Raw genomic sequence first — 13,216 nt, 5'->3', positions numbered from 1 at the left:
AAAGTTTTGATCAGTGGGGTTCTGGGTGCTAAAGCAAGGGTGCAGCTGAGCGCCCTGCACCTTTTATTTGGGATCCGCTCAGGAGGGGCTTACAAAAAACTGTTATGAGCCTGTCTTCAGCTTACCAAGCAACCAAAAGTTACAGGACGTTGGGCTGAGTGCTTCTGCACCTTAGTTTCAGCGACGGTGGGGTCTCGGCACCTGAACCCCCACCGATAAAAACTTCTGATATGTCTCTGACATAGCAAAAGTTTTTTGAAAGTGAAGATACATTTTAAGCTCAGCAAAGCGTGCATGTAAATAGGTATGCATCTGTATCTTTGGGGTTAAAAACGAGAATGGAACAGGAAAAAGTCCATGCTGTGTGATCTGTGTATTAGTCAATAGCAGAATTTGGGGGAATTATCTGCCGGGTCCCATGTACATTAGATTGTCAGCAGATTCAGTTGAAATAATCAGGAACCGCTGAAAATGATTGAATGTCTAAGGCCAGCTCTATCCTTGATTTATTTATTATCCCTCATGCTTCCACTGTAAAAAAGTTTATACATGTCAGTCTTTCCTAACTGCAACTAATAAGCACACGATTCTTGAAATGAGATTTACCTGGATACACGGATTATGTAAATATGAAAAATAGAAGTATATAATACACTTCTGAAGGTGGGGAAGATAGCCCTACACGATTCCATACTTCAGCCTGATACAGAGAATAGGATGAGACCTTCAGATCGGGAACTATCACACATTTCTGGTGATCAGAAGCAATGGATTGGGCACAAGGACATTTTTCTACATCCCTTTACTTATAATGTCTTGAACATCTCAACATGTGTGGCGAACATTACCTTTATGTAGTCACACAAATATCTTAAAGGGGTTGCTTCCTACAAGATATTGCATAATAGCGCATATGTGGGTAATAGACATTAGAAATGCTACAAAGGTGGTTTTTGCTCTAGAGGAGCTGACGTGTTTGGGAATTACACAAACTGCCTATTCATTTCATTTCCCTGCTCACACGAAAGTGTTAAACAACCTATTTCACATTTCAGGATGGTCAGTTTCAGTCTGAAGTCACTGTAAACACATTTTCTTCAGATTATGTCCGGGTATAAGAGGGTGTTTTATTAAGGGTTGTATTTTTACTAACTTTTTCTAAGTAAAACCCTAAGAAACTAAATTTTTTATGAACCATGGCAGTGGAGGAGGAAAATTACAAAATTAAAGAGCATTTTCTCTTAAAGTTTCAGTAAGAAAAAACTTATATCCACAACTTTAGTTCTCTTCTGTCAAGTTGATCGAAATTATTTAAGACGATTGTTGTTTTGGCCTAATTATGCCACGATTGCCAATTTATATAGAGATACATGCCAGCTCCTGCGTTACCACCATACTGGGCATATTTATTCTTAAAGAGGTATTCCCAACTCGGTATTTATGGCATATCCACAGGACATCTGAGATCTGCATCTATATCTAGAACTGGGCCCTCTGTACTTCCTTCTGCCTCTGGGCTTTGACCACTGGTTTACGAGGTGGCCATGTTTTCCGTAAACCCCCAGGCTTGAGTTCCAGAAACGGAATAGCTGTGCTACACTGTTTCTGTAACTTACATTCACTTCTATGGGAGTTCCACAAACATCGTAGCAAAAAGCACTCGGCTGTTTCTGGAAAATCCGGAAACCTCATAAAGCAGCAGAAAGTAGGTTGGGGCCTAGGGGGTCCCTCTCTAGACATAGATCCGGGTCCCACCCCCTAGGAGCCGCACCTATAGAACATTTCTGGCATATCCTATGGATATGCCATAAATGCCAGAGATGGGAATATACCTCTTTAACGGGTATTCCATCTCACTAATCACATCTCAAAAGGTGTACAATGCAAAGTTATACAAATCTTCAAACACCTTCCATTTTTTATATTTGCTGTTCTCTGTATATTTCTCCATTCTTTTATTTATTTGTGGCAAACCATCTGGCAGGACTTGATAGCAGTGCTAACAGGGTAGACCTGGGGTTTTTTAATATACCTCTGGCTGCCATGGCAATGCATCCAGGCCCTCTATGTGTATCCGCTAAATAGTGACCATCTAAGTGGTTAAATAGTCGGGATCGGAGTGTTTCCGAACCCAGCTGTTAAAGCAAGCTGTCAGTTGTAATACACAGCTGACACCTGTTGCTTATCGTGCGGGATCACCCGCCCGCCATACATGTACATCATGGTGGGTTAAAGGGGTTGTCTCATGAAGACAACACTGCCCATCGACCAGCTGATTATCTTGGGTTCAACTCCTGGATGTGATTTACTACAAAGAAAGCATACACATAAAAAGACCAAAAATTCATCTCTTGCGTTTGTTACTTCGTCGTACAGTAAAGAATATCATACGATACGATCTATAGTGTCCAAATATTTACCAGTCCTCTTTCAAAATGAGGGCTTACGCCAGATATTAGAGCCAGGTTGTACATTTTCCTCTCGGAAAGCACCTACTTTGGGTTCTATGCTTTCACCTAGTTTAACGCAATTTTCATCCAAACAGAATTCGTGGCGGTCATCAAAGGGTTTTTATCCTTGTGGAGCAAATATATGTATGTGCTGCAATTATGCACACCAAACTAAAGAAGTTATCTCAGCCAATGATGGATCTATACATAAAATTAAACAGTTCATCAATTGCAACACACGGCATGTAGTTTACCAAATAAATTGTACTCTTTGTAATTTATCTTATGTTGGGTGCACTAGTCGCTCCCTTAAGGTTAGAATTAGAGAACATCTCAATGGAGCCACTAATCCTGGAGTTAGAAATCCTTCCAATGCATCCAAACATTTTAGTCTTATACACCAAGGCGATACAAGTAGTTTTGAGTTTTCAGGAATTGAAAGCGTTAATAGACCAGTTCGAGGTGGTGATCATAGGAGAGCACTTTTGAATCGTGAGGGTTACTGGATTCTCATGTTGAACACTATAGTCCCCAATGGTTTAAATGTGAGAAATGATCTTATTCTGAACTACTAATATTTTATATATTTTACACATTTTGTATTTTTGTGTTTGGCTTAAGATTTTATAGTTGCATTTTATAAAATTTTGTATGTTTCACATGTCATCCACTTCTGTGATAATTGCATACACCTGATCAAAGTGGGTGTTTTTTGTCTTTGCTGCTATTTTAGCCAGACATTCTCATTCCTTCCCCTATCTATGAGTAATGGCTCTTGAGAGCTAGAAACGCGTCAGAGGGAACGTATGTTTTATATTTCTTGTCCATTGTTTGCTGTTCAGTCTTCCGCTGGCTATCTATTTTAACCAATAAAGAGGATTTTTTCATGTTCCACAAGGAGTGCTGAACCTTTTCCTTCTGGATTGTTGTTTCTACAGCGTGGAGATCGCTGTTTTCTTCGTGCACCTAGGAGGGTGAGCTGACATTTCCATATATTTCCTCAACTCCTGGATCCCCTGGTGATCAGCTGTTATCACTGGGGAATCTCCGGCTAGCCATAGATTTCACCTGTAAATGTGGTAGTGTATATTGGCCATTTAAAAGAAAGTTATTTATGGACAGACCTGGTCCAACAGAGCGAGAGATGCTTTTACTCCGCATTTGTATTCTATCACTTGTAGAAAGAGGTCCCATGCAGGGGACTATTTTATGTCCATATGACCTATTAGTAGAGACAGCCTCTTTTACCCTTTAATGACCAGGTCTGTTTTGGTCCTTGAATCCCAGAGCAAATTTGCATCTTCTGGAGTGCTACATAGCCTATCCCCGATTTTTTTTTATTTTATTTTTTTTACAAGAGCCATAAGGAGTTAACTTTAATAACCCATTTTACTGGCCTAGAAATGTAGCAAAATGCCCTTTTTATTCCACCTTCGCTACTTTTGAAAAAAGGGAGTGGGAATTTAAAACAAAAAAAGGGGGGCTTTGTTACTTTAAAGGGCTATGTTTACTATAATTTATGCCAGAAAAATGGTGTAAATTAAAGAGGAAATCTGCACCTGTTCCTAGCTAGTCGAGCCCCTTACCTTGTCCCCCCTGTCTCGACTAGACTACCCCCTTCCCCATCAGACAATAAGATAAAATAACAAAAAAAAATTTACTGACAGCTCTGCTACTACCCACCGGATTCCCTCAGGCTCTCAATGTACTGACGCCGAGCAGCAACAAGATGTTGTATGTGACGTAGCATTCAGGACGTTGAGTGTTACAACACATATAAGGACCTAAAGAAAGGTATATGGGCAGCACAGCAGAACAAGAACCTCCAGTGTATCCGGGTGCAAGCCTCCAGGGATCCGACTTGTAAATCCCCAATGGTATACAAATATAGAAAAAGAGGCAGCACTCCACAGGTCAAAAATATAAGAAGTTTATTCACCCATCAGTGAAAAAGGTGCAACGTTTCAGCTGCTCAATGCAGCCTTTGTCAAGGACCTGACGCTTCTCAGCGTTAGTACCTTTTATGAGGTGCAATATATTTAATTTTTTTTACTATGGGGGCAAGGTTTAGCATGGAACACATGATATGTGTGTTTCCTGCTGTCCCCATATAAAAATCACTGATAACCGTGATCTAATGGTAACAATCCATTAGATCACGGTTTCCAGTGATCTGTATAAGTAGACAGGCAGAGAAGACACAGATCACGTCTTCTCTGCATGCTTCAGAGACCCCTCTGCACAGGGAATCCTTAGTTTGTTTAAATTCCCTGTCACTGTACAAAATCGGTTTGTCAGTGTGATAGCCCTATCCTGCAGGAAGATGCATTGCCATTAAAGGCAGCACGTTAATTAACAGGCTTATGGCACGGACACTGTACCGTGAGCCCATTAGCTGGACGGGAAGGGGTTAAGGAATGTTGGGGGCTCAACACAATGCCTGTGGGAGCAAGCTAAGCAGCACTTTATTGGTTGAAGAATCACATGAGTAGAATTTTTAGCATATTGACGAAAAAGGCCACGTCAGGACTTGGCTTTTAAAGGGAATTTTTAATTTATTTTAGAAGAAATGCTTTTCAATCAGTTTTTATAAAAAAGAGACGTCAAGGATTAAGTGGGTGAAGCAATAGTTTATATATAAGGAAGAGACCATATTATATTAAATTTCGGAGGCTACTATCCTTTTTACAAAAATGTGGATTTGTGTGTGTGTGTGTGTACCAACATCCAGAACCGAGAGCTAAATGATTATATTACCTGTGATAGCAATGTGTTAACTGTCGTTTCTTTTACTTTGCAGTAGTAAAGGATGGAGCCACATCGTCTTCCAGTCAGTGGGTGTACGTCAGCGATACACATGTACAAGTGGTTTCTGAGTCCAGAGTTCTGAGCTCACAAGCATATCTTTTATTTTATGAAAGACTGTGTTAGATATAGTTTTGCATATTACATATTCTAGTGTGCACTTTACTGTACAGGCCAAGGAAAATGAGGAAAAAGTCACTTCTCTTTTAACCATCGTTTAGCTTCGTTTGACCCCATAGGAAGAATGAATGCAAAACTCTCTTCTACAGACATCCATACTCCATGTCTGCCATGGCTGTGGAGCCGGTTATATAAAGGAGTTAGTCGAATATGTTTAAAAAGTTCTACTGGGTATGAACTCTGCAAAATATTGATGCTTTGATACTCTACTTGGACCCATGTTGTGTGACCGTGCAATAAAGAGTTGTACTTCTGGGCGCTGGTTTTATTTAATCTTTTACTTTTGCTCCTCTTATCACATACTACATTTCTCCTGATGCCATTTTTCCTGTGGCTTATGGGTAAAAAATACACTGGGGTAAAGGCAAACTCACTACTATTTTTTTGTACAGGTGAACATCCTAAAAATAAACTGTGTGTGTGTGTGTGCATATATATATATATCTAGCTCTTATATGAGGTTGTTGTAAGGTCACATACACATTCAAAATGTTAAGGGGTAACTACACTTTTAAAAAACCTTTTGATGTGTCATAGTGACATGTCGAGTTTTGATCGGTGGGTGTAAGAACACTGAGACCCCCACCAATCGCTAAAATTAAGCGCTGAGGTGAGTGCTGTGCCACTTCGTGTCTGATTGGTTTTCCTGTGCCGCTTCGTTTTAGTTATCAGTGGGGGGGTCTCAGTGTTCAAACTCCCAACAATCAAAACTTCTGACATGTCAAAAAGTTTTTTAAAGGTTTAGTTACACTCAGACCAGTCAGAAATTACATGTGTGTAATTGGGAATGTATGAGTTCACTATGTGACTAACCACATTTGCTAGTGGTAAATGTGGTGCCACACGCACTTCTCAATAGAAAGCCCTTCTGGAAATGTTTTTCATGTAAGACTCGTACAGTTTGTGTGGCAAAATAAATTTAATTCTTTACCTCACCATCACAATCTAGGGTCAACCAGACTTAATTCCCTTACTGTTCAAGGGTTTGTCATAGAAGATGTGCCCGCTCAGGAATCGCTTCTATTTGAGTAGAGAGCCATTTAAAAAAAGCTTCTACATCAGACTCGACACAAGTATGTATTATTCCATTTCTCCTACAGGGGAAATACGTGGCCACTTGCAGCTTAAAATGTCAGGGGTTTAGCCGCCTGACATGTATCGATCAGGAATTGTAAAGAAAGAATATTGCATCTGTTTGCCATTATAAAGGCGCATCTTCGATCTACATCTGTTTATATGAATATATTGAATTACAGATACAAGGATGTATGTGTATCACAAGATCCTGATGATAGTATCTAGACTTACCTAGAAAGTATCTAGGGAAAACTGGACTTGCCAGCCTGTCTTGCGGTATAGTGTCAAAGATATGAAATCTTTCTGGTAGAACGGATTGTGGTTGTTATTAACCCTGTCATGCTACATAATGTATATATCCATCACAAATGGGTGCTAGTTCCCACTCTGACTGGTAAATCCATCACAATGATTTTGTGGGTACCGCCGCTATGCTGACAAGATCAGTGACTGCAACATCTAAGTTGTTTGATAAAGGGAGGGGGCTTCCTCTGTCAAACCACCAGCGCCCCGCTTTGCAATCGTGAGGTACCGATGGGTTGCCTAACAATGCCCCCCCCCCATGTCTGCCATGGGTGAAAGCCTATTAGACCATGCCAAAGACTGGTAGATAAAAAATAACACATAATTGAAATCGTATTATGTATAGCGTGAAAAAAAAATGCAAAACCAATCGTGGAATTGCTGTCCCCCCCCCCCCCCCATTCCTTCTGTAAAAAAAATGAATGAAAATCAAGAAATACATTTTATGTACCCACAAAATGGTGCCAAAAAACTATAACTCCTAGCGCAAAAATTTAAATATGCGGAAAATAAAAAAGTTGTGGGTCTCGAAATGTGGCGACATAATGGTTTTTTTTTCATAAAGGGTGGTAATATCAGAAAGGGATACACTCTGAATTAAAGAGGAGTTGTCTGCTCTACATGTATACATAAATTGACAACTGGGTGTGGCCAGTTAGAGGGTGTCCCTACAATATCTGACACTGTCCAATCAGTGCTGACAGTGGGACGGTGTAGAGACACGCCCTTCTGACAAGGAGATTTATAACACCCAGTTTTCAATTGATTCATAAATTTCGAAGAGGAATTACAGAGCAACCACACAGTTGAAAAGATGCTCCAGAAATGGGAAGGTATTTACTAAAACAGACATATCAGAAGAGCGGACAGTTCCGTTTTAATGTGAATGTTATCTGTGGCACTCTGTTGCTTTTCTGGGTGCTGTAGGTTGGGTTCCCACCTCATCAATACTGTAAAGTAAAACTCTAGCACTCCATTTGAATATGCAATTAAAGGTTTTTTCGGAAGTAGGCAACAAATTGAGATTTGTAACGTTTTCGGTCAATACACCTGGCATTTGTCAAACTTTGCGAACAAAATGCAGAAACGATATACATGAGAGAGTATCAAATATACATGTTGTATGGTAAGACAATAGTACTAATAGATGTCAAAAGAACAACGATACATTCAGGCATATGCAAATGACATGAGAGTCTAAGGAAGAAGACCCTTTATAGTCCTGTGTGTGGAGTACACACGGCCCTGTGGAAGCCAAAAACATTAATCAATAAACTGTATACCAAAAGAGTCCATACTAAATGTTCCAATGTCCATAACACTGAAGATAGTGTACATGGATAGGTACTGCCATTTATCCGTCTCACATTAGAACTGGTGGGAGGTACTCTCCCAATCTCTGTTATAGCAGTAAAGGATGTAGTATATTGAAATCAGCATGATACACAACAGTGTACTAGAGAGCAGCATGACTGGAAACTATTAAATGCACAGTACCCTCACTAATTTATGTATAGATATGTGCTTCCGTCTGTACTCTCCTATTGCCTCTGGTTAATAAGCTACATGCTGGTGGTAAGTAGCGCTGCGGTAAGGGGTATGTAATATCAATGGTTGGCGATTGTAGCTAGTATGATCACCCACTCTGTTTAAACAATGGGCTGAGTTTGGCGCCAAGAACAGTGGCGCCTGCCCAGCAGGGAGGTCTATCCAATGGGAGGGAAGGAGGCGAGGATAGTGGCGTAGCCGTGTCACTCTTCACCCCTGGGAAACGTCTGGTCTTGAGGTCCGATGGACATAGTGACATCATCGCGCATGCGTCGAGTATCTACGGCGTACGTGCTGTAATATATGGGGACCAGGGATAGATCAGCAAACCTAAAAACTATACAGAACAAAGTAGAGAGTTTATAAAAAGCTGTGGATGTCAGTCCCTATTAAGCCCACGAGGTGAGAGGCGTTGTAGCTTGTGGATCCAGTAGGCCTCCCTCTTTTTAAGCATCTTAACTCTATCCCCTCTTTAGTTTGGATACATGTTCCAGAACCTGGAACGGAAGTTGTGAAATGTGTTTTGCCTCGTTGAAGCGATGGGGAATAGGTAGTAATAAGTTCTTGCAACGAATGGTAGATTTATGCTTACAGATACGGTCTGGGTGGTTTCCCCTAAGTATCCGAGTCCACATGGACATTTTATCAGGTATACATCATTAAACCAGCTGACAAGGGGGTGCCCTGGTAGTTATGGACATGACGGACTACGTTAGGGATACGCACAACCCTAACATCGTACTTAAACAGTGGAATCATAGACGAGTCGGTAGTAACTTTCCTGACCAACCACTATCCTGTAACCCCAGTATTTTATGTCTTACCTAAAGTATACAAAAGTTTGAACAATCCACCAGGTAGACCAATCGTAGCATCTACAGATTTGGTCCTCTCCCCTCTGTCCATCCTTCTAGAACAAATATCAACACCCCTAATTAAGATCACCAAATCCTTCCTTTTGGCCATGTCAGCCTTTCTACGGGTGAGCAGGACACTACCAGAGGAACTATTCCTAGTGACCTGGGATGTTACTAGCCTATATACCTCCAAAAAGGCCTCTCAGTGGTTCAGAAACTGCTCACATCTGCACAAGTTAACCCCAACCTGACTGCTTTTTCCATGAACATACTGAACTTGGTACTTCCAACTTCTTTATGTTTCATGATGACTTCTACCTACAAAAACAAGGGACTGCTATGGGATCAAACATAGACCCCCCATATGCAAATTGCTACATGGCTGACTTTGAGGAGATTTATGTTTACCCTTATGCACACTTTTCCAAGCACTCCATCACCTGGAAAGATATATCGATGACATATTTGGCATATTGGGAGGGCCCTGAATTCCCTCACATTTCACAAATACCTCAACTCCATCTACCTGGAGTTACAATTCACATCGAATCACAATCCTCACTCGATCCATTTCCTTAACACCACTATCTGCAGGTCACCAAGGGGTGCATTATCCACAGATCTGTATAGGAAAGAGACGGATTATAATAGTTTCCTCCACTTTACTAGCAGTCACCCCATAGCCACAATGAAGTCACTTCCCCACTCACAATTCGAAAGAGTCAGAAGGGTCATGGACAATACACAAACCACCATACTTGATGAGATGGCAGAAAAGTTTATTGAACGAGGATATCCCCCAGAGGTAGTACAGAGTAACCGACAACCCCGGTCAGAAGGTAGACCCCCGATGGGCAAAAGAATGCCTTATGTTCACACGTATCACCCTGTGTCCAATAAGGTACAGAATATAATGAGACATTGGAACATCCTGACTGAAGTCTACCTATCCCCAATATAGAGGAATTCCAGGCACCCATTCTCCCATGTAACCTTAGACTCAAATTAGTCAAAGCAGACGGGGCCTCCAAGATCAGGGAACCGAGATTTTTCCTAGGTACAGCCAAAAAGGGCACATTCCCATGTTTACATTGTTCACAGTACTCTAACATATTCAGGGTTGATCAGATCCATCACCCACACTCAGTGAAGACATTCCCCATTAGAGAATTCTTCACGTGCTACTCTAAGTATGTAATATACCTGATAAAATGTCCATGTGGACTCTGATACGTAGGGGAAACCAACCAGAACGTGACCGTATCTGTAAGCATAAATCTACCATTCGTTGCAAGAACTTATTACTACATATTCCCCATTACTTGAACGAGGCAAAACACAACGTAACTTTAGTTGCAGATTAGATACTCTACGCATGTGCAATGACATAACTACATCCGCGCATACCGGGCCTACAGACCAGATGTTTCCCAGGAGTGGAGAGTGACATTGCTACGTCACTAGCCTTGCCTCCTTCCCTTCAATTGGATAGACTTCCCTGCTGGGAGAGGTGCCAATGTTCTTGGCACCAAACGCAGCACATTATTTAAAGAGTAGGGATCATACTAGCTATAGTGCCCACCATTGGTACTACATACCCCTTACCACAGCGCCACTTACCACCAGCATGTACTCCATTGACCAGAGAAAATAGTAGAGTACAGATGGAAGCACATATTTATACATAAATTGGTCAGGTTACTGTGTATTTAATAGTTTTAAACCATGCTGCTCTCTAATATACTGTTTATCCTGTCACAATCCGTGGGTATGTGGACCCACTAGGCCGCTCCGCCGTAGCGGAGTAGCAGCTGGCCAAACAACAAACAGTACCCGATCAGGGGCGTGGTCTGGACATGGCGCTGGTGAGAAGCGTGGTGTGAGAGTTCCTGTTCCCTGACCGCTCCCAAGCCTGATTAATAGCGTCTATTTGCGACACACATCGCACTAATGCGAAGGGGATCACGCACCAAACCCCCGACACCCGCGAGAAGCGACCAGACAAGGACGAGAAGCGGCATACCTCACTATTTCTCGGACCCGGGACTGCCAGCATCTCAGGCCCGTCTCTCCAATATGGCGGACCGTACCGGCGCCTCAGGGACACCGCCTCAAGGAAAAACAACTCCTCCAGCCCAGCCGCAGGATAGCTCGTCGGAGCCTCTGAGGGGTGAGTCAGCCTCTAACCCGGCACCAGCACTTATTATGGGCCCTGAGCTACAGGCACTTACGGCACAAATGGCGGCCATACCCACTAAACGGGACATGGAGGGTTATATTTCCCGCCTTGAAGCAGTTTGCAAAAATGAGATCCGCTCCTTGAAGGAGGACATTACCCATATTAATGAATCTGTGGAAGCCATTGAAGCGAAGACACAGGAGCTCCAGCAGCATCAGGCCTCCCAGCAAATTTTATTAGATCAACACTCTGCACATATACAAATGCTGTTTGATATGACTGATGATGCAGAGAATAGAAATAGGAGAAATAACAAGGGTCAGGGGTATCCCAGAAGCCACGGGGCCCCAGGACCTCGTTCACACGTTACAGGGCATATTTAACATGTTGCTGGATAGACCTGCAGACTCAGTGGAAATTGACAGAGCTCACCGCACCCTGGGTCCATTCCTTGACCCCTGCGAGACGCAGAAGAGTACAGGGCCCGGTGGCTCCCGCCCATGCTTCTCAGGAATCTTGAGGTTGCTCCTTTGTTGCGCCGCTGTTGTTTCCCTGCCTCCATAGTGCCTTACTGATGTCTGCAGCGGTCATGACATGAATGGTCGCTTATGTCGGACTCTGTTCCTCGGGTCCCGAGATGTGGACTCTCTGCCAGGTATATCACCGGACTTACCTGCCTCGCGGGACTGCTTATGCTGAACCATAGATGTCTGCTACCTAGATTTCGGCTGCAACCAGGTCCAGATTGCTGGAATAAGATGTTGGGACATTTTGCTTCTCCGATAATGAGTTGTTTGGGGTTACTCATTTTTGTCCTAATATGCTGCATAGGGGATGGTGGGGAAGGGGAATACATTGTAGATCTATGTTATTTTCATTACCGATTAGAGTGGACTCCTATGTCGGGATCATGAGTACAAATCTCCTCCCATAAATTTGGCCAGGGGGGCTTATATAGACCACCTCACACCATGTTTGTGAATTGTTTGGATATGGTGGGAGGAGGACGACAGAACTTATGGTCTACAGGTAGTCCCTATATATATATATCCGCCACGTGGGTTTCGGTGTTAACCCCCCCCCCCCTGGGTGGGACCCTAATCTGGAATAACTGGCAGTTTAGTCGGAATAGCAGCTGAAATCTTTTCCTGTTTGGTTATGGGAGCCTTTAGATGCTACACATGGCATCTTTGCTAAGGGGCAGTTCTTCTCCAGGGAGGTAGTTGGTGCTAGGCCTACAATAGCTAGGTGCGGGTTGTTTCGGACCATTACTGTTTGAAGATGTGATTGTTTAAATGTGTGTCTATACAAAGAATTGGGCATGTGGGAGTTGGTTGGGAGCTTCCTTCTTCCATAGTCCAGTCAAACCCACACTTAGGGCGTGTTCAACACTGTGTGAACACTTTACATTAACTTCTTTCCCCTAAACAGAGTAGTTTTGGGGCTGGATCACTGTCTGTGGTGAATCCATTAGTTCACTGATTCTTTCCTTCTTCTGTTTCCTCCTACCCTTTCCCTTCACTTTCCCAGATGGAGTCCTTAAAATGTTGTTCATTGAATGTTCGGGGATTTAATACCCCGCAAAAACGTGCTCAAATTCTATATCATATGCATAAACAACGTGTTCAGATTTTACTTTTGCAGGAGACTAATTTTAGGACCGACCATGTGCCTACTCTGAAACACCGATACTATACGCAGTGGTTCCATAGTTCCAACCCTGATGCGAAATCCAGAGGAGTGAGTATCGCTATACATAAATCTCTTCCGGTCTCTGTTGTTGCTACCCAATATGACACCCAGGGGCGCTTTGTGTT

General features: G+C 42.5%; 1 protein-coding gene across 6 annotated transcripts in view; it reads left to right on the top strand.

Moving 5' to 3' along the window:
* USP45 (ubiquitin specific peptidase 45) overlaps positions 1 to 5,688 on the top strand; it is a 132,387-nt gene extending 126,699 nt beyond the window's left edge. For 2 of the 6 annotated variants that reach the window (XM_075862198.1, XM_075862197.1), the window contains exons 18-19: positions 3,349 to 3,424; positions 5,251 to 5,688. In XM_075862198.1, the coding sequence (XP_075718313.1) occupies positions 3,349 to 3,424; positions 5,251 to 5,326 (152 nt within the window). In that variant the 3' untranslated portion in view covers positions 5,327 to 5,688. The remainder of the gene's footprint in view (positions 1 to 3,348; positions 3,425 to 5,250) is intronic. The other 4 variants (XM_075862201.1, XM_075862199.1, XM_075862202.1 and 1 more) reach the window with 3 other exon arrangements.
* Positions 5,689 to 13,216: the final 7,528 nt, after the last annotated feature.

This window comes from Rhinoderma darwinii, chromosome 4 (genome assembly GCF_050947455.1).
Source record: "Rhinoderma darwinii isolate aRhiDar2 chromosome 4, aRhiDar2.hap1, whole genome shotgun sequence".
Taxonomy (NCBI): Eukaryota; Metazoa; Chordata; class Amphibia; order Anura; family Rhinodermatidae; genus Rhinoderma; species Rhinoderma darwinii.
Note: the sequence above shows the minus strand (reverse complement) of the source record. Positions and strands in the feature narration are given on the sequence as shown.